This window comes from Salmo trutta, chromosome 27 (assembly GCF_901001165.1).
Source record: "Salmo trutta chromosome 27, fSalTru1.1, whole genome shotgun sequence".
Taxonomy (NCBI): domain Eukaryota; kingdom Metazoa; phylum Chordata; class Actinopteri; order Salmoniformes; family Salmonidae; genus Salmo; species Salmo trutta.
The window spans coordinates 11,950,538-11,975,456 of record NC_042983.1 but is presented as its reverse complement, the minus strand read 5'-3'; the positions used below and the strand labels follow the sequence as shown (position 1 = coordinate 11,975,456).

General features: G+C 44.4%; 1 protein-coding gene across 4 annotated transcripts; it reads left to right on the top strand.

The window, feature by feature from the left end:
• The first annotated feature begins 1,727 nt into the window (after nt 1-1,727).
• On the top strand, nt 1,728-24,255 carry LOC115164318 (golgin subfamily A member 3). 4 transcript variants are annotated; one of them, XM_029716673.1, is made up of 24 exons: nt 1,728-1,995; nt 2,998-3,156; nt 4,038-4,331; nt 5,389-5,501; nt 5,846-6,603; nt 6,888-6,996; nt 7,161-7,467; nt 7,637-7,839; nt 7,970-8,107; nt 8,292-8,453; nt 8,707-9,075; nt 9,195-9,272; nt 9,385-9,648; nt 9,817-9,911; nt 11,587-11,803; nt 11,983-12,126; nt 12,371-12,568; nt 12,725-12,841; nt 13,020-13,159; nt 13,397-13,529; nt 13,734-13,856; nt 19,707-19,871; nt 21,575-21,732; nt 21,932-24,255. In XM_029716673.1, exons 2-24 carry the CDS (start codon nt 3,012-3,014, stop codon nt 22,128-22,130), a joined length of 4,629 nt encoding a protein of 1,542 aa, XP_029572533.1. In that variant the 5' UTR covers nt 1,728-1,995; nt 2,998-3,011; the 3' UTR covers nt 22,131-24,255. The 4 variants fall into 4 exon arrangements, with proteins under 4 accessions (XP_029572533.1, XP_029572535.1, XP_029572532.1 ...); XM_029716675.1 differs by having other exon boundaries at nt 2,832-3,156; nt 4,038-4,205; XM_029716672.1 differs by having other exon boundaries at nt 2,832-3,156.
• The last annotated feature ends 664 nt before the right edge of the window (nt 24,256-24,919 follow it).

The following is a 24,919-nucleotide window of genomic DNA, read 5'->3' as shown; positions in this document are numbered from 1 at the left end:
AGTGATTTAAGAGGAGCAGAGCTCTGCCACGTGTGCTATAAAAGCCCAGGCATCTTGACAGAGGGGTAGTAATACTCTCAAACAGGCTACACTATTCCCCCTTTTCTCTAGAAGTGTCCGGAGCACAAACCCAATGTGAACATGTGAAGCCTATTCTTGCACTGATGCCACCAATGAAGCAATTGGGGGGGGGGGGGGGGGGGGCATCGAAACACAGGGCAAAGAGTGAGCTTGAGCCAGTGTAGGTGTGGGTGTAGTGACTTTATGAATGAATTTCTAGCAAATTGAGAGGGGAAAGCTGGAGCGGAGCAGGGCTGAACCAGGGACCTCTGGTTACAGGGCAAGTGCACTACCACCTGTGCCATAAAAGCCCACACCTTTTGTCAGAGGCAATATATCATCCTATAGGAAGGCTATGTAGCATACGTAGCATAAATGCAGAGTTGAGAATCCTTTTGTGTAAACTCTGTATGGAGTTAATAAGATTAGCTGATATTCATAAGCATGCTGATTAACAGTGCTGTAGACCTACAGAAGAACAAAATGCTCACTAAACCGTTAATCATATTGTTTGTCTGACTTTAACAGCGTTAAGGGCAAATTAGGAGGAAATAGCATCTGTTGTCAGCCCTGTCAATGTTAATTAATCATTCCTTGACAGTGGCGATTTTAGCATGTCAATCTTGGTGGGGAAAAACTCAACAACAAAAACATGTAGATGCATGCCAGACCATGTTTGTATGTGGCTTAATTAACTTAATGATTATTTTAAAAAATGTACATAGTTTGCGAACTGATATGTGACACACGTATTAATGCAAAAATAACATGCAAAACAGGCATCAACAAAAAAAACATCTATTTTCTTTAGCTAAACTTGTGGGGATCGCCCTGAATGACGGGACACCATTGTTCCATGAGCATGCTCACTCATAAGCATGTCAGCGAGTATATGGGACAGTCTTGTGGTGAAACAAGATTCAACACATTTCTTGTTGACTACATGTGCAGGCCAGAGGAATCCTTATGTAGCCTCCCTATTCAGAGTATTGCTACCTCTGCCAAGAGGTCTGGACCTTTATGGCACAGGTGAAGGGTTGCTGGTCCAAGCCCCTCGGTCAGTAATCAAATTCAGTAATCAGAACCTATTCAACGCTGAAAAAGGTGTTGTAGACTGTATTCCTAACTACACTAAAAGAGACTTCTATTCATGTCATTTGAGAGATATTTTTGCAAATGGATATAATAATAGGCAATGCATATGTGTATGTGTCACTAGCTGTGTAATCATTGATATTCATGAAACCTTAAATCTACTGATCTTTTCTTGCCACATGGTATAAGCAACTGATTAGAACTTTGATCAGTGTAATTTGTCTTCAGTTGAGTGCTGAGTAGTTAGAAACAATCCTCATCATTAATGACAAGGCATTATCTAATCACAAGTTTTTAAGACCCTATTTTGCATAGAGAGACATCATAATGACAGAAAAAAAGTTGCATGGTAATACACACTGTAACCTTTATATTTTATGGGGATACAGAATTAAATAAACGTTTTTCCCAACAAAATTTGTTACAGTTTTGACAAAACTAGAAAAAATGTCTGATAAAAAGGGCGCCGTTTTACTCCACGACCGCCAGAGGGAGTAAATGTTTTTCTATTCATTACAAGGGGGCGGGCTCTAACACCCACAACGCCCCGCGCGAGACAAAACGTCATTGGTGTCCGTTCATTATTACTGTTCGGCCAGCAACTGGTCTGGCATTTTTACCTTTAAATCTAGCTCATTTCCGAGCATAGGCTTATAATGTATACATTATTAGATAGAGAAAAATAACAATAATTAATATATAATTCTCAAATAGAGAATTATTTAATAAGTGTTTACTAGACATCAAGTCACAAAACGATGTTAAGTATCCTGATGTCAAGTGTCCTAAATGGCATCCATTTAGCCACGTAGAAGCAGAACGAAAAGTCGTCTGAAAAAGGTTGGCTTGTAAACATTTTCCGGGCATTTTAACCATTGTCATGTCAGTTTGTATGTATACATATATATATTATGGTTATTTATTAAACCTTTTCACAATTTCACGTTGTGCGTTGATATATAAATTACACAACTTGTACCGGTGTGAAAATCGGGACATACTAGAATAATTCTAGCCCCATAAACCTCGCAGGATCACAACACACAGTTTATGCAAATATTTGTATAACTAAAGTAACGTTATGGGACTGATGTGTTAACTAATTAGTTAACTTGCAAACGTAGGCTGTCTTTGCTTGACAGGTTGGTAAAGCCAACTAGCTACCTTGCTTGTTACTAAACCCAATCAAATGTATTTGTCGCATACAGGTTTAGCAGATGTTATTGCGGGTGTAGTGAAATGCATGTCGTTTGTAAAGCCCAGCCATCTTCATAAAAGACACATTTGTTACTTACAATATTCAAAGGCCTAACGTTAGCAAGGCAATGAAGTTAGCTATATTTAGTAACTCAATCCACTTAACGTTAGCTAGCTAGACAGCTTTAGCTATTGCAGTTAGTGGAGTTGTTCCTCCCAACCACAATCTCCCAGCTGGTCAGAACATTTGACCAAATCTATTGCAAATAATGTACTTTATCAATACATTTGCAATGTTATTATTGCAGACCACGCCCAGTTTTTTTTATTTTCGCTCCATCCACACTACGCCATCATCGTGGCAAATCCTTTCAGATGACGGCTAATTTGCATTTAGATTACTCTTTCTTTGATCAGACTAAATACGTTATGATGCTCATACTTCTTAAATATGAACTAACTAAACCTTACATTTTCAGGGGAGACCATTGTTTTGGGTTGTCCTTCCTTGGACGCATGAATTGTATTCAACCTTTTCAACTGGACAAACGGGAAGAAAATGTTGTGAAAGGATTATAGCTACTCTCTTCCATGGGCTCCAGTGCAACATCATTTGATTCTGTATGTAAATTGTAAACCACAAAGCAGCCGTTGCTGAGATGGAGACAACCAATGGAGAAAGCCATCAACTAGACCTGATACCGCAGTCCAAAGAGGATGGTGCTGATCCTGTGGAGAATGATGCTCAGCTACTGAAGAAAGGAGGGCAGGAGAAGCTGACCACATCGAGGGATGTTGTTAATGGTAAGTGTTAGTTAATTAGTTAATACCCTAGCGTGCCCCTCAAATGATAGGATTTGATTAGCTTTATTGTTTTTATATGTATATATATATGTATATGCATTCTAGGCAACCTGACTCTGACCTAATTCTGACTGATTTAATGATTCCATCCACTCTCATCATCAAACAATGGAGTGTGTTCTTCCTCAACCAGTTAATTGTAGGAGAACAATTAATTTCAAAAGTTAATAGGAAAGCATAACTGAATGCTTGTATTACTTTCACAGGACATAATTGTGAAAACGTTGAATCTGCTGTAATAGGAGCTCCTTATATGGAGGCAATTCCTCTGTCTTCTACCAGTATTCTTTCCCAACTATGCATGACATGCTTGTGTGCGACCTGCCATTACTTTGCCCCCTCAGGCCATCTGCCCCTCCCTGCTACATCTCTCTTTGTACTTGCATGAGGAATTGCAGTACTGTCTGGACAGAGATCTTAGCCTCATAACTCATCTACAGTCCACTGTCACTTCACAGTCACCTCAACTGCACTAAGGCATATTTGCATGCTGTCGTTATTCCTACACATCTCACCTTCAATAAAATTAGGTTGGCTATCTTGACACAATGAATCATATCAAACTGCCACTTTCAGTTCCTAAAGCGCTAGTCTGGCTTGACAACAAAGCTTGTTTGACCGGTTTCCTGTGAAAGCCACAATAGACTTTGTCATGCAAAGGAGCCTTGCCTCCAAGTCCTTTCGTTTTTTTATTTCAAGTATGTCGCAATCCTCTCTCATTGTGTGGTGAAATACAATCTGGAGGGATGGATGCCGTAAATGACCTACTATACTGACACACTCCACTGTCAACCCCCAACTCACCCCACCCCTTGTTGCAGGATCTTTCAAAGCAGACGTGGTGCCTAATGGAGAACGAGTGGCACAGGGCCCGGGGCCAGGCGCTGGAGGGGATGGCCGTCCAAATGGCCCCCTGCCTCCTCCGACACCCCCTGCTGCTCAGGGCACCAGCCCCACCCTCAGCCCCCAGTCCAAAGAGCCATCCCAAGGTGTGGCCGCTTTCCCACCACCCATGCTAGAGAAGTCTGAGGGAACTAGTGCTGAGGGCCCTGTTCACAAGGGCGACGCATTGCAGTCGCTCAGACTGAGTATGCCTATGCAGGAGACTGAATTGTGTAAGCATACTGTAACCTGTTCTTGCAGTGAGTGCCCCCCCCCCTTTTGCTCTGGGATGTTGCTTCAGAGGTTGACTTAGGCCTACCTCCATACCCTCATTTAATTCCATTGCCTGTGCTTACTACACTCCCATTAAATAGCTAGATCGAGAGACTATCTGTTTGGTGGTTTGAGCCTGCTTACTTTGTGCAATGCCAGTGGTCATTTAATTGCTTGATTTGGGTCTTGGTGCTTCTCTTGGTAGGCTGTATTTGAACTAATCCTTTACTCGTGGTTTGTGGTGAATGTTGTTTTGGATGACGGCCTAGGCTTACAGGTACCATGATATGCAAAGTATTTTAAGTTTATTAGTTATATGACAGAATATGTCTCATTTTGCCTGAAGAGCTTTTTGTTTACTGTGAGCCACTAGGCTAACCACTTCCACATAGAATGTTTACAGTGTCACATACATAAACTCCTTTATAGTATCACATTCTTGGTTTGGTTCCGTTCATAGTGCATTCTGCTCTAAGTGATGCTGCAATCAGGAAGTCCTCATGCTAACTTCTAAGTTGCACTGATTTGACACCTGTTGGTTGATCTTCAGCACACCTGGCCAGTTGCAGTCAGAGCATCATCAATCAGGCATATCGCCAACTGTCTGCAAACTAACTAACCAAAAAAGCTAAAAACAAAATACGTTTGGATACTAAACTATTTTGTGTGTCACATTTGACTAACATTAATGTAATAATTAAGCGACTGGCTAATATATGGGATTGATTTGAGTCTTACTCATTTGGCTTTGTAAGTACTGGGTTACATGCGGTTTCACTTGGTGGTAACTAACCATGGTGGATGGAAAACAGTCACATACAAGCACTCTCATTTCTTACATCAAAATGGCTCTAAACTGAGCGACAAAGTAGTCGTAGCACACTTAGTTGTGGTTTCCTTCTAAAATATATTGTACGCTTGTATGACAATGTCCAAGTTATTGTTAGCATACTCTGTGTTGTATGGCGGTGCAGTTAGGCTCTTCTATTTCTTGTGTTAAACTTGCTCTTCCTGTAGCTGTCAAAGAGCAATCACTGGAGATGGAGAATGAGGAGAAGATCCGCCGTGATGCTCGGCGACGCCTGGAGGAGCAGCTCAAACAGTACAGGGTGCAGAGGCACAAGGAGACGGTGAGTGTGTGTGTGTGAACCGCGTCAGTCACCAGTCAGACATTAATCCGGATAAAGCTGTGAGTTGCAAGCTTTACAGAGTTGAATTAAAGCAGAATTGTTTCCCCTAGCATTATTTTGGCATGGCAGGCCTTCTTGCCCAGTTTTGTTGCTATCCACTACCTACAGTATAGTATAAAAATGATCCTCTGTTAGTTTCAGTTGAAGGGTTTGATGTTTGCAGGCCTGAATGTTGCTTCTTTGTGCCCATACAAGAAAACAAGCTAGGGGAAAACAAGCTAGGGGAAACACTGGTCTGAAGTAGACTACATCCTCTGCTCATGCTACCCTCTCTCCTCATCCAGTCCCACCGCTTTACCTTAAAGAGCCGCACTGGATTCAGCACTCTGGACCCAGACCTCATGATGCACCCAGAGGCTCTCCCCCGGGCCAACACCACCTCCATGACCACAGAATACTCCTTCCTGCGGACCAGCGTCCCCCGGGGCCCAAAGCTGGGCAGCCTGGGCATCCCCCCAGCCAAGGAGAGGAAGTCACGGTCAACCCGCCCCAGTAAGATCCACTCCCTGGCCGACTACAAGTCACCCGAGCCAGCAGGGGGTAGTAGTGGTGGAGGTGGGGTCAGAACTTCTGCAGACTCCTCCATGGGCTCCTTGGGGTCCAACTTGAGCTCTGTGTCCACCCTGTCAGAGAGTAGCATGAGGTCAGAGGTCAGCCCCATGGAGACGACCTCTTCGGAGGCCCAGCTGGGGTCGTCAATGTTTTTCCAGGACATCTCTGAGGTGGACGCCGGCAGCGAGTCAGGGATGGGGTCGAGGCCCGTTGGGGATGGGAACGACAGCGACAGCTCGACCTACAGCAGCGTGTCCACCTCCACAAGGGGCACTGGGACCTACGGCATGCTGGCTGCAGCAGTGGGCAGGCAGAGGGGCGGGAACTACACAGTGGAGGGTATGGAGATTGCCCCAGAGGCTATGGGAAACTTCCCCTCACTGCAAGAGGTTCTGCAGGCTGCCAGTGATGAGCAGCACCTGCTGGAGTTGGAGCAGGACAGAGAGGGCACCGGAGAACCACGCAGCCGCAGGGACAGCTTCTCCAGCAGGTAGGCCACACCATCATCAGCACAGCACTTCTGTAATGACACATAGCAACACAAACTGACTGGTGTAGTACTAGTGAATAACATAAGCACATTGAGGTTGCAGACAGCAAATAAGCAGGAACACTAGTCTCATTCATTGCTGTTATTCATCGAATCCACATGTACACTGGTTTATGTTTGCTTACTTTTCCAATCATAATTTACCATGGATTGTTCTAGAATGCCCCAGTCAATTGCACTTGCAAGATTTATGCTTATATTGTTTAATTGCTTGTTTCCTGCAGTGTGTCATTAGAGAGCTCTGTGATGGGACATGATGAAATGCTCCAGGTTCTGAAGGAGAAGATGAGACTGGAGGGTCAGCTAGAGTCTCTGTCTTCTGAGGCCAACCAGGTATAACGAACATACAAACAATGTAGTAAGGACTTCACTGTCTTCAATGGCTAACACTTTAAACATAGGATCAACTAAGGTAATTAACAATCCTTACATGATCAGACTTACCGTCACTAGAATAGCTAGGCTAGCACCCTACAATTCCTCCCTCTCCTCTCCAGGCTCTGAAAGAGAAGACTGAGCTCCAGGCCCAGTTGGCCACAGTCAACGCCCAGCTGCGGGACCAGGTGGAGCAGGCCCAGGCCAGCCAGGAGAAACAGAGCTCCCTCAACAAGGAGGTTTCCACCCTGCGCCAGAGCTGCTCCCAGCTGGAGAGGGCCATGGTGGAGCTGCAGGGCAACCTAGAGCGCAAGAACGCGGGCCTTTCCTCACTGGGCAACGACCTGCAGGTAGCCGAGGAGCAGTACCAGAGGCTCATGGGGAAAGTGGAGGAGATGCAGCAGAACGTGACCTCCAGGGACAACGCTGGTAAATTGGATGGATGGAGAGCCCAGTTTTGGCATCATGCTTTTAAAGCTATCATCTCCTCACAACATGCTCCACACAATAATACTAATGAAATTTGATGCATCACTTATTACCGTGCTAAATACAAAACGCTTTGTGAATGATTTGTTTTGGTGTTGTCCTTCTGCAGTCCAAGAGTTGCGTCAGCAGATGGGTGGACTCCAGACTCAGCTCCAGCAGGTTCAACTAGAGCGCAGCACCCTGCAGAGCCGGCTGAAGACCTCACAGGCCGAGATTGACTCACTGCAGCAGGTCCGCCAATGGTACCAGCAGCAGCTAGCGCTGGCACAGGAGGCTCGGGTCCGGCTCCAGGGTGAAGTGGCCAACATGCAGGTAAGGCTATCTGTGACAAGGGCTCCTCCTTCTACTGAATTGATGTGTTGCAGAGTTGACGTGTTATGAAATTGATGTGGTACGGAGTTGATATGCTGTTTGACTGAGTTGACATGTTTTTTTCCCCCAGGCTGGGCAGATGACCCAGATTGGTGTCATGGAGCACCTAAAGCTGGAGAATGTGACTCTGTCCCACCAGCTGACAGAAACCCAGCATCGCTCCATCAAAGAGAAGGAGCGTATCGCCGTACAGCTGCAGAGTATTGAGGTCTGTCCCCTTGAAAATGAGGAAATATGATTGGTGATTGGTGTTAGTTATATTGTATTATGTGATTATTTACAATTTTACTGAAAAAGAATATAAGATTTACTGGCAAAAGAAAATATGAGGAGTTAGATTTGAGGTTATTAAGCAGTGTGTGATATGACCTCTGTCCTTCCTTTGGCCGTAGACTGACATGATGACCCAGGAGGCTGCCTACCAGCAGATCCAGGATGCCAAGAACATGGTGGAGGATGACCTCCAGCACAAGCTAGACGAGTTTGAGGAGGAGCGAGAGCACTTACACAAACTGGCCAACACAGCCAGCTCTCTGGAGAGGGAACTAGAGCAGGTAAAGAACTAATTGTGGGTTTATGAAAACACTTATGACAACCTTTTGTATTGTTCAAATGAATGGTATTTGATACTCTGGGGCAGTGGTCTAATATCAATGAAAGGTGGGGCTTTTACGCACATCCAAAATAATATCAGGAGCGAGACAAAAACAAGGTCCAATACTTTGAGAAAAACTGAATGTCCGCTCACTGGTTTGCTATTTTGCAGCAACAGTTGCCTAATGTAACCCCTCTCTGCGTCCCCCACAGATGAAGTTGACCCTATCGCAGAAGGACCTGCAGCTGGAGGCCCTCCAGAAAGACCACCTAGAGCTGATGAGACAGCTGACAGCCACTCAGGAGAGCCTTCACACCAAAGAGCAGTCCATCAACCAGCTAGAGGCCCGCTACCTAGAGCTAGAGGCTACTCTGGCAGAGCTGCAGACAGAGACCAACGCCAAAGACGAGAACATCCAGTATCTACAGAATCAGAAGATTGTGCTGGAGGTGGCCCTCCAGGCTGCCAGGGCTGACAAAAGTCAGCTGGACGAGGGGGCCGAGAGGCTGGGGGAGGAGGTGCTGGTGTCCTCGTACATCCTGGATCAGCTCAGGCAGGAGGTCCAGGTCAAAGCCTCACAGGTGAGAAACAAACCGCCGTCGAGCCAATGGGTCCCATCACACACAACCCTACTATGGCTGTTGAGCAACCATGTTTGAGCTTACGTAGAATGTAAACACCTTCTCCTTTTTATTTTTAGATTGAAACTCTGCAGCAGGAAAACAGCACCCTGAAGAAACAAGCTCAGAAATTGAAAGAGCAGTTCATGCAGCAAAAGGTGCTTGTCACTTGTTTGGCTTTGGGAGGATTGTTTACACACACACACACAGACACACACATTCACACACAGGATTCATCTCTTCACACCTCTTCCTGTTCCCACCCATCAGGTGATGGTGGAGGCCTATCGGCGGGACGCCGGCTCCAAAGAGAAGCTGATCAGCGAGCTGAAGTCGACTAAGAAGCGTCTGGTGTCGGAGGTGAAGGGGCTGAAGCAGGAACTGCTGGAGGCCCAGGGGCAGAAGCAGAAGGCTGAGCTGGAGCAGAGCCGGCTGCAGACGGAGGTGGTCCGGGTCTCGCAGCAGATGAACAGCCTGGAGAACCACCTGCAGTCTGTGCAGACCGAGAGGGATCAGCTGGAGACACAGATCCAGGTACACAATGCCTCCCTAGAAGCTTTAGGTTTTTTCTAGGATTTGCTAAGGGTTTTCTTTGCATTACTTCCATGACAGTACTTGCATTACATATCCCATTGCCTTATCTGGCTATCTTTGATAGGCATTTGATAATAATCAGTGTGCGTTTGATGTCCCTCCACACAGTCCCTGCAGTTTGACCAGAGTCAGCTAGCAGCAGTGACGGAGGAGAATGAGGGCCTGAAGAAACAGGTGGAGCAGATGCAGTCAGAAGCCAAGAAGTGAGTCACAACATTTCTAAAGGCAGACTGACTTCTGGAACTAGCCTGGTTACCATAGTAATGGCCCAACAAGATTCATTATGAATCTCTATAAATGGTATAAGTAAACTCGGCTAAAAAAGAAACGTCCTTTCACTTTCGTTTATTTTCAGCAAACTTAACATGTATAAATATTTGTATGAACATAACAAGATTCAACAACTGAGACATAAACTGAACAAGTTCCACAGACATGTACTAACAGAAATTGAATAATGTGTCCCTGAACAAATGAGTGGTCAAAATCAAAAGTAACAGTCAATGCAGCTGGTGGCCACACCAGATACTAAGTACTGCAGTGCATCTCCTCCTCATGGACTGCACCATATTTGCCTGTTCTTGCTGTGAGATGTTACCCCACTCTTCCACCAAGGCACCTGCAAGTTCCTGGACATTTCTGGGGGGTATGGCCCTCACCCTCCAATCCAACAGGTCCCAGACGTGCTCGATGGGATTGAGATCCGGGCTCTTCGCTGGCCATGGCAGAACACTGACATTCCTGTCTTGCAGGAAATCACGCACAGATCAAGCAGTATGGCAGGTGGCATTGTCATGCTGGAGGGTCATGTCAGGATGAGCCTGCAGGAAGGGTACCACATGAGGGAGGAGGATGTCACACAGCATTGAGATTTCCTGCAATGACGACAAGCTCAGTCCGATGATGCTGTGACACACTGCCCCAGACCATGACGGCGCCTCCACCTCCAAATCGATTCCGCTCCAGAGTACAGGCCTCGGTGTAACGCTCATTCCTTCGATGATAAACGCGAATCCGACCATCACCCCTGGTGAGACAAAACCGTGACTCGTCAGTGAAGAGCACTTTTTGCCAGTACTGTCTGGTCCAGCGACGGTGGGTTTGTGCCCATAGGAGGCGTTGTTGTCGGTGATGTCTGGTGAGGACCTGCCTTACAATAGGCCTACAAGCTCTCAGTCCAGCCTCTCTCAGCCTATTGTGGACAGTCTGAGCACTGATGGAGGGATTGTGCGTTCCTGGTGTAACTCGGCAGTTGATGTTGCCATCCTGTATCTGTCCCGCAGGTGTGATGTTCGGATGTACCGATCCTGTGCAGGTGTTGTTACACATGGTCTGCCACTGCGAGGACGATCAGCTGTCCGTCCTGTCTCCCTCTAGCGCTGTCTTAGGCGTCTCACAGTACGGACATTGCAATTTATTGCCCTGGCCACATCTGCAGTCCTCATGCCTCCTTGCAGCATGCCTAAGGCACGTTCACACAGATGAGCAGGGACCCTGGGCATCTTTCTTTTGGTGTTTTTCAGAGTCAGTAGAAAGGCCTCTTTAGTGTCCCAAGTTTTCAGAACTGTGACCTTAATTGCCTACCGTCTGTAAGCTGTTAGTGTCTTAATGACCATTCCACAGGTGCATGTTCATTAATTGTTTATAGTTCATTGAACAAGCATGGAAAACCATGTTTAAACCCTTTACAATGAAGATCTGTGAAGTTATTTGGATTTTTACGAATTATCTTTGGAAGACGGTCCTGAATCAAGGACGTTTCTTTTTTTGCTGAGTTTATATGAACAGGAATAAATATCTCTCTCAATCTCTTTTAGTCAGATTGCTTAGATGTGCACTACTGTTGATGTGTCTAATTGTCTTGTTTTCTTCTCTCAGGGCCATCTCAGAGCAGAAGGTGAGAATGAAGCGGCTGGGGACCGATTTGACCAGCGCACAGAAGGAGATGAAGGCCAAGCACAAGGCCTATGAGAACGCAGTGGGCATCCTGAGTCGTAGGCTACAGGAAGCCCTGACAGACAAGGAGACCACAGAGGCAGAGCTGGTCAAAGTCAAGGCCCAGGTCTCAGATGGAGGCAACAACCAGGCCCTGCAGGTACATATAGTACTACCCTGATAAGGGCCCAGTGTTTTTCCTGATCAAATGACTTAACTAGGAGCTAGGGTCCAGAGTTTGTTTCTGGTCACATCATGTGGAAGTAGTCATAACATAAGATTTCAGCCTATCTTTAGCTGTGGTGATATTTCTATAGCCTAAACCTATACTTGTTCCAGGATAAAATTGAGGTTCTGCAGAGTGAGCTCCAGGCTATGAGCCACAGCAAGGCCATGCTGGAGAAAGAGCTTCAGGAGGTAATTTCCCTCACAAGCACTGAGCTGGAAGAGTACCAGGAGAAAGTAATGGAGCTTGAGGATGAGGTGAGTGGTTGTCTTACCTACAATGTAGCATCTTAATTTGATCACCATTTTGGACATTTAAAAGTTGTAATGTATTTTTTAGGTAAAATATTTTCTTGTAGCTATTACTTTTTGTCAATGAATGTCCAATGGAAATGTGTGTTTTGCTATGCTATCCCAACCCCTTTGAAAATTACTCGCAGCCAATGGTATAAGTGCTTCTCAAAGGTTTGATTGTAAAATCGTATATCTTTGTCATCCACAGCTGCAGGAGGCACGATGCTTCAAAAGGCGGATTAAGAGGCTGGAAGACGCCAACAAGAAGCTATCCCTGGAGCTGGAACATGAGAAAGGGAAGTTGACAGGACTAGGGCAGTCCCACTATGCACTGCGGGAGCATTCCAATATTCTGGAGACCGCCCTAGCCAAGAGAGAGGCAGACCTGGTCCAGCTCAACCTCCAGGTAAAAGGCTTCAATGTTACATTCTCAGTTACTACTATCACTGATCAATTAAATGACTAAACCCATACGATAACACCATTGATGGTTGCCCTTTTTCATTAAAAAGCTAACAGAAAATATAGTTTTTTCTATTCTCTTCCTTGCCCTTATCCACAGGTGCAAGCCGTACTAAAACGCAAAGAGGAGGAAGACCAGCAGATGAAACAGCTGGTCCAGACTCTACAGGTCGCCTTGGAGAAGGAAAAGACCAAAGTCAAGGACCTGAAAGATCAGGTAAAGACTCCCAACCCAACAGTCATAATCTGTTGTCATTAACACATTACATACACATACAACCCCCCCTGAAGGAGACAAACTGGCCCAGCCACAACATAGTCTTGTGTTGTCATTAACACATTGTAACATACTGTAATGGACTGGAGACAGACTGTAAATGTATGTTGCGCACTAGGTGGCAGCAGCCAAGGCGGAGGCTGCCCACAACAGGCGGCACTACCGGGCAGCCATGCTGGAGCTGTGTGAGATCAAGAAGGACCTGCAGGCCAAAGAGGAGCTGGTCAAAGCCCTGCACAGCGAGGCACACAAACTACAGTGAGTCTAAATGGGCACTTTATAGTTTAGTGAATAAGACCTGCAATGATGCTGTGTTTAACAGATAGAGAAGATTTTGATTACCCTATGAGTTGATGGAATCGTTAGGGAATGCTCTGTCCTTGTATTTTAGGGAATAACCCCATCTAACTCAACATAATCTTTTTCTTTTGATCTAATGTCTCCCCTTTATTTTAACATTGTCTTGCCCAAATATCATTTCCTTCCCCTCCATAGGGCTCAGGATGAGAAACACTCTCAGGAGGTCTCCAGGTTCCAGGAGGAGCTGTCAGAGGCCCACTCCCAGCTCCAGATCCTCCAGAAACAGCTGGATGAGCAGTTCAGCAAGCAGCCTCTCACCAACCAGGAGGTAACTAGCTATGCCACACCACGCTATACAATAGGCACAACCATGGACGTGTTCAGTAGGGAGAAAAAATTCAGGACCTTTCCAATAAGAACACACGTTTGTTTTGCGACAGTGTGCCCTACTGAACACAACCCAGGACTGAATGGGGAAGTAGTTTGTTGAAAGTGACATCGGTCAATGACTCTTGGCTGTGTTCTCCTCCAGGTGGAGGATTTGAAGTGGGAGGTGGAGCAGAGGCAGAGGGAAATCGAGGCTCAGAGACAGCAGCTGGAGATGATGGAGCAGTGCAGCCAGAGGGAGCTGGACAGCCTGCAGACAGCTCTACAGGTACACACACACAGATCAAATCAAATTGTATTGATCTCATACACGTATTTGCAGAAGTTATTGCAGGTGTAGCGAAATGCTTATGTTCCTAGCTCCAACAGTACAGTAGTATCTAACAATTCACAACAATACACACAAATCTAAAAGTAAAAGAATGGAATGAAGCTCCCGAGTGGCGCAGTGGTCTAAGGCATCGCAGTGCTAGAGGCGTCACTACAGATCCGGGTTCAATCCCGGGCTGTGTCGCAGGCGGTCGCGACCGGGAGACCCATGAGGTGGCGCACAATTGGCCCAGCGTCGTCCGGGTTAGGGGAGGGTTTGGCCGGCTGGGATGTCCTTGTCCCATCGTGTTCTCGCAACTCCTTGTGACGGCCGGGCGCATGCATGCTGACACCAGCTGTACAGTGTTTCCTCCAAAACATTGGTACAGCTGGGTTGTGTTTCGGAGGACGTATGGCTCTTGACCTTCGCCTCTCCCGAGGCCGTACGGGAGTTGGAGCGATAGGATGAGACTAACTACCAATTGGATATCATGAAATTGCGGAGAAAAAATGGTAAATACACTGCTCCAAAAAATTAAAGGGAACACTTAAACAACACAATGTAACTCCAAGTCAATCACACTTCTGTGAAATCAAACTGTCCACTTAGGAAGCAACACTGATTGACAATAAATGTCACATGCTGTTGTGCAAATGGAATAGACAACAGGTGGAAATTATAGGCAATTCGCAAGACACCCCCAATAAAGGAGTGGTTCTGCAGGTGGGAACCACAGACCACTTCTCAGTTCCTATGCTTCCTGGCTGAGGTTTTGGTCACTTTTGAATGCTGGCGGTGCTTTCACTCTAGTGGTAGCATGAGACGGAGTCTACAACCCACACAAGTGGCTCAGGTAGTGCAGCTCATCCAGGATGGCACATCAATGCGAGCTGTGGCAAGAAGGTTTGCTGTGTCTGTCAGCGTAGTGTCCAGAGCATGGAGGCGCTATCAGGAGACAAGCCAGTACATCAGGAGACGTGGAGGAGGCCGTAGGAGGGAAACAACCCAGCAGCAGGACCGCTACCTCCACCTTTGTGCAAGGAGGAGCAGGAGGAGCACTGCCAGAGCCCTGCAAAATGACCTCCAGCAGGCCACAAATGTGCATGTGTCTGCTCAAACGGTCAGAAACAGACTCCATGAGGGTGGTATGAGGGCCCGACGTCCACAGGTGGGGGTTGTGCTTACAGCCCAACACCGTGCAGGACGTTTGGCATTTGCCAGAGAACACCAAGATTGGCAAATTCGCCACTGCCGCCCTGTGCTCTTCACAGATGAAAGCAGGTTCACACTGAGCACGTGACAGACGTTACAGAGTGGAGACGCCGTGGAGAACGTTCTGCTGCCTGCAACATCCTCCAGCATGACCGGTTTGGCGGTGGGTCAGTCATGGTGTGAGGTGGCATTTCTTTGGGGGGGCCGCACAGCCCTCCATGTGCTCGCCAGAGGTAGCCTGACTGCCATTAGGTACCGAGATGAGATCCTCAGACCCCTTGTGAGACCATATGCTGGTGCGGTTGGCCCTGGGTTCCTCCTAATGCAAGACAATGCTAGACCTCATGTGGCTGGAGTGTGTCAACAGTTCCTGCAAGAGGAAGGCATTGATGCTATGGACTGGCCCGCCCGTTCCCCAGACCTGAATCCAATTGAGCACATCTGGGACATCATGTCTCACTCCATCCACCAACGCCACGTTGCACCACAGACTATACAGGAGTTGGCGGATGCTTTAGTCCAGGTCTGGGAGGAGATCCCTCAGGAGACCATCCGCCACCTCATCAGGAGCATGCCCAGGCGTTGTAGGGAGGTCATACAGGCACGTGGAGGCCACACACACTACTGAGCCTCATTTTGACTTGTTTTAAGGACATTACATCAAAGTTGGATCAGCCTGTAGTGTGGTTTTCCACTTTAATTTTGAGTGTGACTCCAAATCCAGACCTCCATGGGTTGATAAATTGGATTTCCATTGATTATTTTTGTGTGATTTTGTTGTCAGCACATTCAACTATGTAAAGAAAAAAGTATTTAATAAGATTACTTCTTTCATTCAGATCTAGGATGTGTTGTTTAAGTGTTCTTTATTTTTTTGAGCAGTATATATCAATATTAGGATGAGCAATGTCTCAGTGGCATTGACTAAAATACTGCGTTACACCTTTCATATGTATATACTGTATGTAAACATTATTAAAGTGACTAGTGTTCCATTTAAAGTGACCAGTGATTCCATGTCTATGTACATAGGTCAGCAGCCTCTAAGGTGCAGGGTTGAGTAACCGGGAGGTCAAATCAAATCAAATGTATTTGTCACATACACATGGTTAGCAGGTGTTAATGCAAGTGTAGCGAAATGCTTGTGCTTCTAGTTCTGACCATGCAGTAATATTTAACAAGTAATATAACCGGTAGCCGGCTAGATGGGAACATGCACGCACACCCAACAGGGTAGTGAGGACATACAGTTGAAGTCGGAAGTTTACATACAGTGCCTTGCGAAAGTATTCGGCCCCCTTGAACTTTTCGACCTTTTGCCACATTTCAGGCTTCAAACATAAAGATATTAAACTGTATTTTTTTGTGAAGAATCAACAACAAGTGGGACACAATTATGAAGTGGAACGAAATTTATTGGATATTTCAAACTTTTTTAACAAATAATAAACTGAAATTGGCCGTGCAAAATGATTTAGCCCCTTTACTTTCAGTGCAGCAAACTCTCTCCAGAAGTTCAGTGAGGATCTCTGAATGATCCAATGTTGACCTAAATGACTAATGATGATAAATAGAATCCACCTGTGTGTAATCAAGTCTCCGTATAAATGCACCTGCTCTGTGATAGTCTGAGGTCCGTTTAAAGCGCAAAGAGCATCATGAAGAACAAGGAACACACCAGGCAGGTCCGAGATACTGTTGTGGAGAAGTTTAAAGCCGGATATGGATACAAAAAGATTTCCCAAGCTTTAAACATCCCAAGGAGCACTGTGCAAGCGATAATATTGAAATGGAAGGAGTATCAGACCACTGCAAATCTACGAAGACCCGGCCGTCCCTCTAAACTTTCAGCTCATACAAGGAGAAGACTGATCAGAGATGCAGCCAAGAGGCCCATGATCACTCTGGATGAACTGCAGAGATCTACAGCTGAGGTGGGAGACTCTGTCCATAGGACAACAATCAGTCGTGTACTGCACAAATCTGGCCTTTATGGAAGAGTGGCAAGAAGAAAGCCATTTCTTAAAGATATCCATAAAAAGTGTTGTTTAAAGTTTGCCACTAGCCACCTGGGAGACACACCAAACGTGGAAGAAGGTGCTCTGGTCAGATGAGACCAAAATCGAACTTTTTGGCAACAATGCAAAACGTTATGTTTGGCGTAAAAGCAACACAGCTCATCACCCTGAGCACACCATCCCCACTGTCAAACATGGTGGTGGCAGCATCATGGTTTGGGCCTGCTTTTCTTCAGCAGGGGCAGGGAAGATGGTTAAAATTGATGGGAAGATGGATGGAGCCAAATACAGGACCATTCTGGAAGAAAACCTGATGGAGTCTGCAAAAGACCTGAGACTGGGACGGAGATTTGTCTTCCATAAAGACAATGATCCAAAACATAAAGCAAAATCTACAATGGAATGGTTCACAAATAAACATATCCAGGTGTTAGAATGGCCAAGTCAAAGTCCAGACCTGAATCCAATCGAGAATCTGTGGAAAGAACTGAAAACTGCTGTTCACAAACGCTCTCCATCCAACCTCACTGAGCTCGAGCTGTTTTGCAAGGAGGAATGGGCAAAAATGTCAGTCTCTCGATGTGCAAAACTGATAGAGACATACCCCAAGCGACTTACAGCTGTAATCGCAGCAAAAGGTGGCGCTACAAAGTATTAACTTAAGGGGGCTGAATAATTTTGCACGCCCAATTTTTCAGTTTTTTATTTGTTAAAAAAGTTTGAAATATCCAATATTTCGTTCCACTTCATGATTGTGTCCCACTTGTTGTTGATTCTTCACAAAAAATTACAGTTTTATATCTTTATGTTTGAAGCCTGAAATGTGGCAAAAGGTCAAAGTTCAAGGGGGCCGAATACTTTCGCAAGGCACTGTACACTTAGGTTGGAGTCATTAAAACTCATGTTTCAACCACTCCACAAATTTCGGTTAGGACATCTATTTTGTGCATGACACAAATAATTTTTACAACAATTGTTTACAGACAGATTATTTCACTTATAATTCACTGTATCACAATTCCAGTGGGTCAGAAGTTTACATACACTAAGTTGACTGTGCCTTTAAACAACTTGGAAAATTACAGAAAATCATGTCATGGCTTTAGAAGCTTCTGATAGGCTAATTGACATCATTTGAGTCAATTGGAGGTGTACCAGTGGATGTATTTCAAGGCCTACCTTCAAACTCAGTGCCTCTTTGCTTGACATCATGGAAAAATCAAAAGAAATCAGCCAAGACCTCAGAAAAAGTAATGTAGACCTCCACAAGTCTGGTTCATCCTTGGGAGCAATTTCCAAATGCCTGAAGGTACCACGTTCATCTGAACAAACAATAGTACGCAAGTATAAACACCATGGGAACACGCAGCCGTCATACCGCCCAGGAAGGAGACGCGTTCTGCCTCCTAGAGATTAACGTACTTTGGTGCGAAAAGTGCAAATCAATCCCAGAACAACAGCAAAGGACCTTGTGAAGATGCTGGAGGAAACGGGTACAAAAGTATCTATATCCACAGCAAAACGAGTCCTGTATCGACATAACCTGAAAGGCCGCTCAGCAAGGAAGAAGCCACTGCTCCAAAACCACCATAAAAAAAGCCATGGTTTGCAACTGCACATGGGGACAAAGATCGTACTTTTTGGAGAAATGTCCTCTGGTCTGATGAAAGAAAAATAGAACTGTTTGGCCATAATGACCATCGTTATGTTTGGAGGAAAAAGGGGGACGCTTGCAAGCCGAAGAACACCATCCCAACCGTGAAGCACGGGGGTGGCAGCATCATGTTGTGGTGGTGCTTTGCTGCAGGAGGGACTGGTGCACTTCACAAAATAGATGGCATCATGAGGCAGGAAAATTATGTGGATATATTGAAGCAACATCTTAAGACATCAGTCAGGAAGTTAAAGCTTGGTCGCATTTGGGTCTTCCAAATGGACAATGACCCCAAGCATACTTCCAAAGTTGTGGCAAAATGGCTTAAGGACAACAAAGTCAAGGCATTGGAGTGGCCATCACAAAGCCCTGACCTCAATCCCATAGAAAATTTGTGGGAAGAACTGAAAAAGCGCATGTGAGCAAGGAGGCCTACAAACCTGACTCAGTTACACCAATTCTGTCAGGATGAATGGGCCAAAATTCACCCAATTTATTGTTGGAAGCTTGTGGAAGGCTACCTGAAACGTTTGACCCAAGTTAAACAATTTAAAGGCAATGCTTCCAAATACTAATTGAATGTATGTAAACTTCTGACCCACTGAGAATGTAATGAAAGAAATAAAAGCTGAAATAAATCCTTCTCTCTACTATTCTGACATTTCACATTCTTAAAATAAAGTGGTGATCCTAACTGACCTAAGACTGGGAATTTTTACTAGGATTAAATGTCAGGAATTGTAAAAAAAAAACTGAGTTTAAATGTATTTGGCTAAGGTGTATGTAAACTTCCGACTTCAATTGTAGCTGGCTCGCTCCACTGCACAGTGCTATCATCCAGACTCTAAACCACAGATGCGTCACTCTATCATTGTCCATTGTGTTGCCATTTTGTGCCTAACTTTGCCTTGCTCTGCATTCTAGGGCATTAAGGTGGAGCTGGAGTCTGTGCAGGAGGAGCTCAGCAGCACCAGGAAAGATAAATTCATGCTGCAGGCCAAGGTGGGGGAGCTGAGGAACAGCATGAAGACTGTCCTGCTGCAGAACCAGCAGCTCAAACTGGACCTCAAACAGAACCGCCTCCGGAAGGTGAGCTACCTGAGGAAGAAGAGGCCATTTTTTATTTTTGTCAGATGTTATGGCTTTTTAATATTGGTGTTGTGTCAAATTGAGACCTACCTGGCTGAGACTGAGGTGTACTTTTTTATTAACATGTTTCTATAAGTAGGGATGGTATTTCAATATTGGCGTGTTTGGTAGAATATACAGCTCATCCAATGGCTTTGAAAAGGTGGTGGATATCCAAGTGTAACATGGTATAAAGTGCATTCGGAAGTATGCAGACCCCTTGACAAACGAAAACAGTTTTGTTGAAATTTTAGCAAATGTAAAAAATAAAAAACAGAAAATGCCTTATTTATGTAAGTATTCAGATCCTTTGCTATGAGACTCAAAATTGAGCTCAGGTGCATGCTGTTTCCACTGATCATCCTTAAGATGTTTCTACAACTTGGAGTCCATCTGTGGTAAATTCAATTGATTGGACATAATTTGGAAAGGCACACACCTGTCTATAAGGTCCCACAGTTGACAGTGCGCATATCAGAGCAAAAAACAAGCCATGAGGTTGAAGGAATTGTCCATAGAGCTCCGAGACAGGATTGTGTCGAGGCACAGATCTGGGGAAGGGTACCAATAAATGTCTGCAGCATTGAAGGTCCCCAAGAACACAGTGGCCTCCATCATTCTTAAATGGAAGAAGTTTGGAACCACCAAGGCTCTTCCTAGAGCTGGCTGCCCGGCCTGGGGGGTGGGCCTTGGTCAGGGAGGTGACCAAGAACCCAGTGGTCCCTCTGACAAAGCTCCAGAGTTCCTCTGTGGAGATGGGAGAACCTTCCAGACAGACAACCATCTCTGCAGCACCCCACGAATCAGATTTAAATCATTGGCCTGAATGCCAAGTGTCACGTCTGGAGGAAACCTGGCACCATCCCTACGGTGAAGTATGGTGGTGGCAGCATCATGGTGGGGTGATGTTTTTCAGTGGGAGGGATTGGGAGACTAGTCAGGATCGAGGGAAAGATGAACAGTGCAAAGTACAACGAGATCCTTGATCCAGAGTGCTCAGGACCTCAGACTGGGGCGAAGGTTCACCTTCCAACAGGACAACGACCCTAAGCACACAGCCAAGACAATGCAGGAGTGGCTTCGGGACAAGTCGCTGAATGTCCTTGAGTGGCCCAGCCAGATCCCTTACTTGAACCCGATCGAACATCTCTGGAGAGACCTGAAAATAGCTGTGCAGTGACACTCCGCATCCAACCTGACAGAGCTTGAGAGGATCTGCAGAGAAGAATGGGAAAAACTCCCCAAATACAGGTGTGCCAAGCTTGTAGTGTCATACCCAAGAAGACTTGAGGCTGTAATCGCTGCCAAAGGTGCTTCAACAAAGTACTAAGTAAAGGGTCTGAATACTTATGTAAATGTGATATTTCATTTTTTTTATTTTTTATAAATTTGCAAAAATGTCTAAACCTGTTTTTGCTTAGTCATTATGGGCTATTGTGTGTAGATGGGGGGGGAGACTATTTAATACATTTTAGAATAAGGCTGTAACGTAACAAAATATGGAAAAGTCAAGGGGTCAGAATACTTTCCGAATGCACTGTTTTGTTCTGGTTTGATGAAGGGGTATGAAAAGTTGTTATTTCCTAATAAACACACTTAAGAGCATATCACACAGAATGCAGGCTTCCTTTATGTGCTGATGTGTTCCTTTCCTGATTGAGCAGCAGAGGATGGAGCCATCAAACCCATCGAACCCAGTGACCCCGGTGAAGATCCCAGACTGCCCTGTGCCTGCCTCCCTGCTGGATGAGCTGCTCAAGCCCTCTGCCTCCGTCAACAAGGAGCCCCTCAATAACCTGCACAACTGTCTGCGCCAGCTCAAGTAAGAAAATACCACCATGTCTTCCTTACCTTCTGGGAGTGGAAAACCTGTGGGGAAAATATGCTATTGTAGCTCACGATAACCAGAATGAAATCCTTTACTCTCAAAAACATATTTGTCTCACATGTGGATGGTGTATTATAATGATGTAATAGGAATCTGATGCCAGTACACTAAAGTGATGGTGTGTTTCCTGCAGGCATGAGATGGACAGCCTTCAGAAGCAGATGGAGGAGCACACGGTCACCGTGCATGAGTCCATGACGTCATGGACTAACGCAGAGGAAGAACTGGCTCGACTGGGGGTGCCGCTGGACAATGACTCCACAACGTCCACCCATCTAAACCATGTGGACAGTAACAGAGGAGGAGCGGAGGAGGAGACACAGCCATTGTAATGCAGCACCTTCTCAGGCAGACAGAGTGGAGTTTTATCCACAAGACCACTTATTTTTTACCTCCCTACCTAACCAACCCCCCATTTCTTATCAATTGCTGCCAACATTTGGCATTATTATCCCATTAGCACAGGCAATGCTTGGGTAAAGTAATTTGTACTTATACCATAGCTTTACTCTTTATTTGAACTTTCCCTGTCTATATTTCTGTTATGGCTGTCATATTTATTTATTTAAAATTCAGGAATTACAATATTGAATCTTAAATAACATTGACAACTCCTCTGTTAGGGGATTCCTCTGGTCTTCTGCTTTGAAGTCATAGACCCCATGTAAGGCCTATTCTCTATGTCTCTCAAACAATCAAAATTTGCCATGACAACTGACCCTTACCCCAGTTTAATTATGGTAGAGGTTTGTTTGCGCATACTGGTACTTTCTCATGCTCCAGTTAGATAAGTAAGACTTTAAAGCCTGCATAAAGTGTCTGCCATTGTTGTTATAAGCTATATTGTTAGTAACACATACTACAGACCCTTCTGAACTGTTTTTCTGTGCCTGTGAATGAGAGCCAGTCCGTAAACATGAATTCCAAATCAATCCCTAATCTCCCCACTTAGACACTCATGAAGATCTAAATTGATTGGATGAATGTTTTTTTTTTAAGTTATTGAACCTTTATTTAACTAGGAAAGTCAGTTAAGAACAAATTCTTATTTAGAATGACGGCCTACACCGTCCCAACCCGGACGACGCTGAGCCAATTGAGCGCGCCCTACGGGACTCCCAATTGCGGCCTGTTGTGATACAGCCTGGATGGTTACTGTGAAACAGTAACCATACTACACACATTCAATCCTCTCAGGTCTACACAAGTGTATAGGGTGTAGGCTAGGGGTTGATTTGGGATGTAGAATCATCTGGTCAAATGCCCCTGTGGCTTTTGGACTGATGGGGATTCATCAATCATTCTCCTTTTAGTACGCCTCACATTTTAATGTCATTAACGTCAATCTATTTGTTTTTTAATTGCTTCTTGTTGAAAAAGCAGTGTTCTCTTTTTTTATATATATAAAGCTTTCTATGGACATATCACTGTGGGCTCTGCAACTGTGTGGAATCCTTCTTAACTGTGTATGAAGTTGTTTGTTGTCTGATTTGGACTGTAGTAATGTGTTTTGCAAAGCCTTAATAAGGAATATTTTTTGAAGGACTAAATGTTATGAATGAAAGTATCATTATTCCTATTGAAAGTGTGTGTTTGCAAATCCAAACTGAATTGTTTATGGTTAAATACTTGGGTAGTCTCAACCGATGTTGCACAATTAATTAGGGCTTCCTGTAACTGACTGAGGGGAAGGTGTAAGATAACTTTTACGCAAAATGTTACTACTTCTTTGAGTGAGATGTATTCATTTTTGTTGTTACTATGGTTTCATATTTACAGAAAAAGTCCACCCCTTAATTGCTTGTTTAATTCCTTTGAGGTTGGTTTTCTGTCAAGGGAAACTGATTATACTTTTTTCTCTCTACTTATTCCTATAATTGAATGACTTGATCATTATGTAATAGTGTGATGAGCAAAAAGAAACATTGGAGAACGATAAAATGTTTATAGATATGCAACCTGTAAATCAAAGCATTTTTTTTTTTCAAACTGACAATTGTTAAGTCCAAATGAAGACGGCAATGGGCACCATAACCTACAGCACATGCAGTTGTGATGTGACTGATGTTTTATATGCCAGTTTACTCAATTCCAGACAACCTGTATCATACCAGTCAAAGTAAATATAATATTTTTAACCACACTGTAATAACATGGGTATTTTCAAAGGGACAACCTATAGTTGAAGGGAAAGCTATGTTCAGTTGACTGGTAATTGATAACTGATAACATTGACTATATTCTAAGCTACCTTTTACTGTTATCTGTATATTTGAATACATAACATCTGTTGGTACATGGAGCTGGGATACTAGTTCTCTAAATAAACCTTGCTGTATTTGCTGTTCAATCTTTTAATCTGAAAAGATTTGCATAGAACTGCTAAACAGATGAATTCCAATATATAAAATGTTACAAATATAATTGTATTTCTCATAAAGTTGAACTATTCGTCAATGCTCATCCATTTTCTCATTTCATACACTGCCATTTGATAGTTAAGTTGGCTCGAGGACTTATAATTGATTAGATTACCTTTAATTTGTTAATTGATCCCATGCTTCATAATTTTTTCCAAACTGGCTTTTCCATAGCTATCTTTTATATTTGGAGATACATATCCAATTTGTTAATAGGATATAGTTTATGATAGATTACAGTGGTGGAAAAAGTACCCAACTGTCATACTTGAGTAAAAGACACCTTAATAGAAAATGACTCAAGTAAAAGTCAAAGTACTAGGTTTAAAATATATTTAAGTATCAAAAGTAAAAATCATTTCAAATTCCTTATATTAAGCAAACCAGATGCCACCATTTTTTTTTACGGAAGCCATGGGCACGCTCCAACATTGAGAAATAATTTACAAACGAAGCATGTGTGTTTAGTGAGTCTGCCAGATCAGAGGCAGTAGGGATGACCAGGGATGTTCGGTTGATAAGTGTGTGAATTGGATTATTGTCCTGTCCTGCTAAGCATTCAAAATGTAACGACTCATTTTGGGAGTCAAGGAAAATGTATGTAGTAAAATGTACAATGTTTTCTTAAGAAATGTATTGAAGTAAAAGTAGTCAAAAATAGAAATAGTAAAGTACAGATACCCCCAAGAAAATACTTAAGT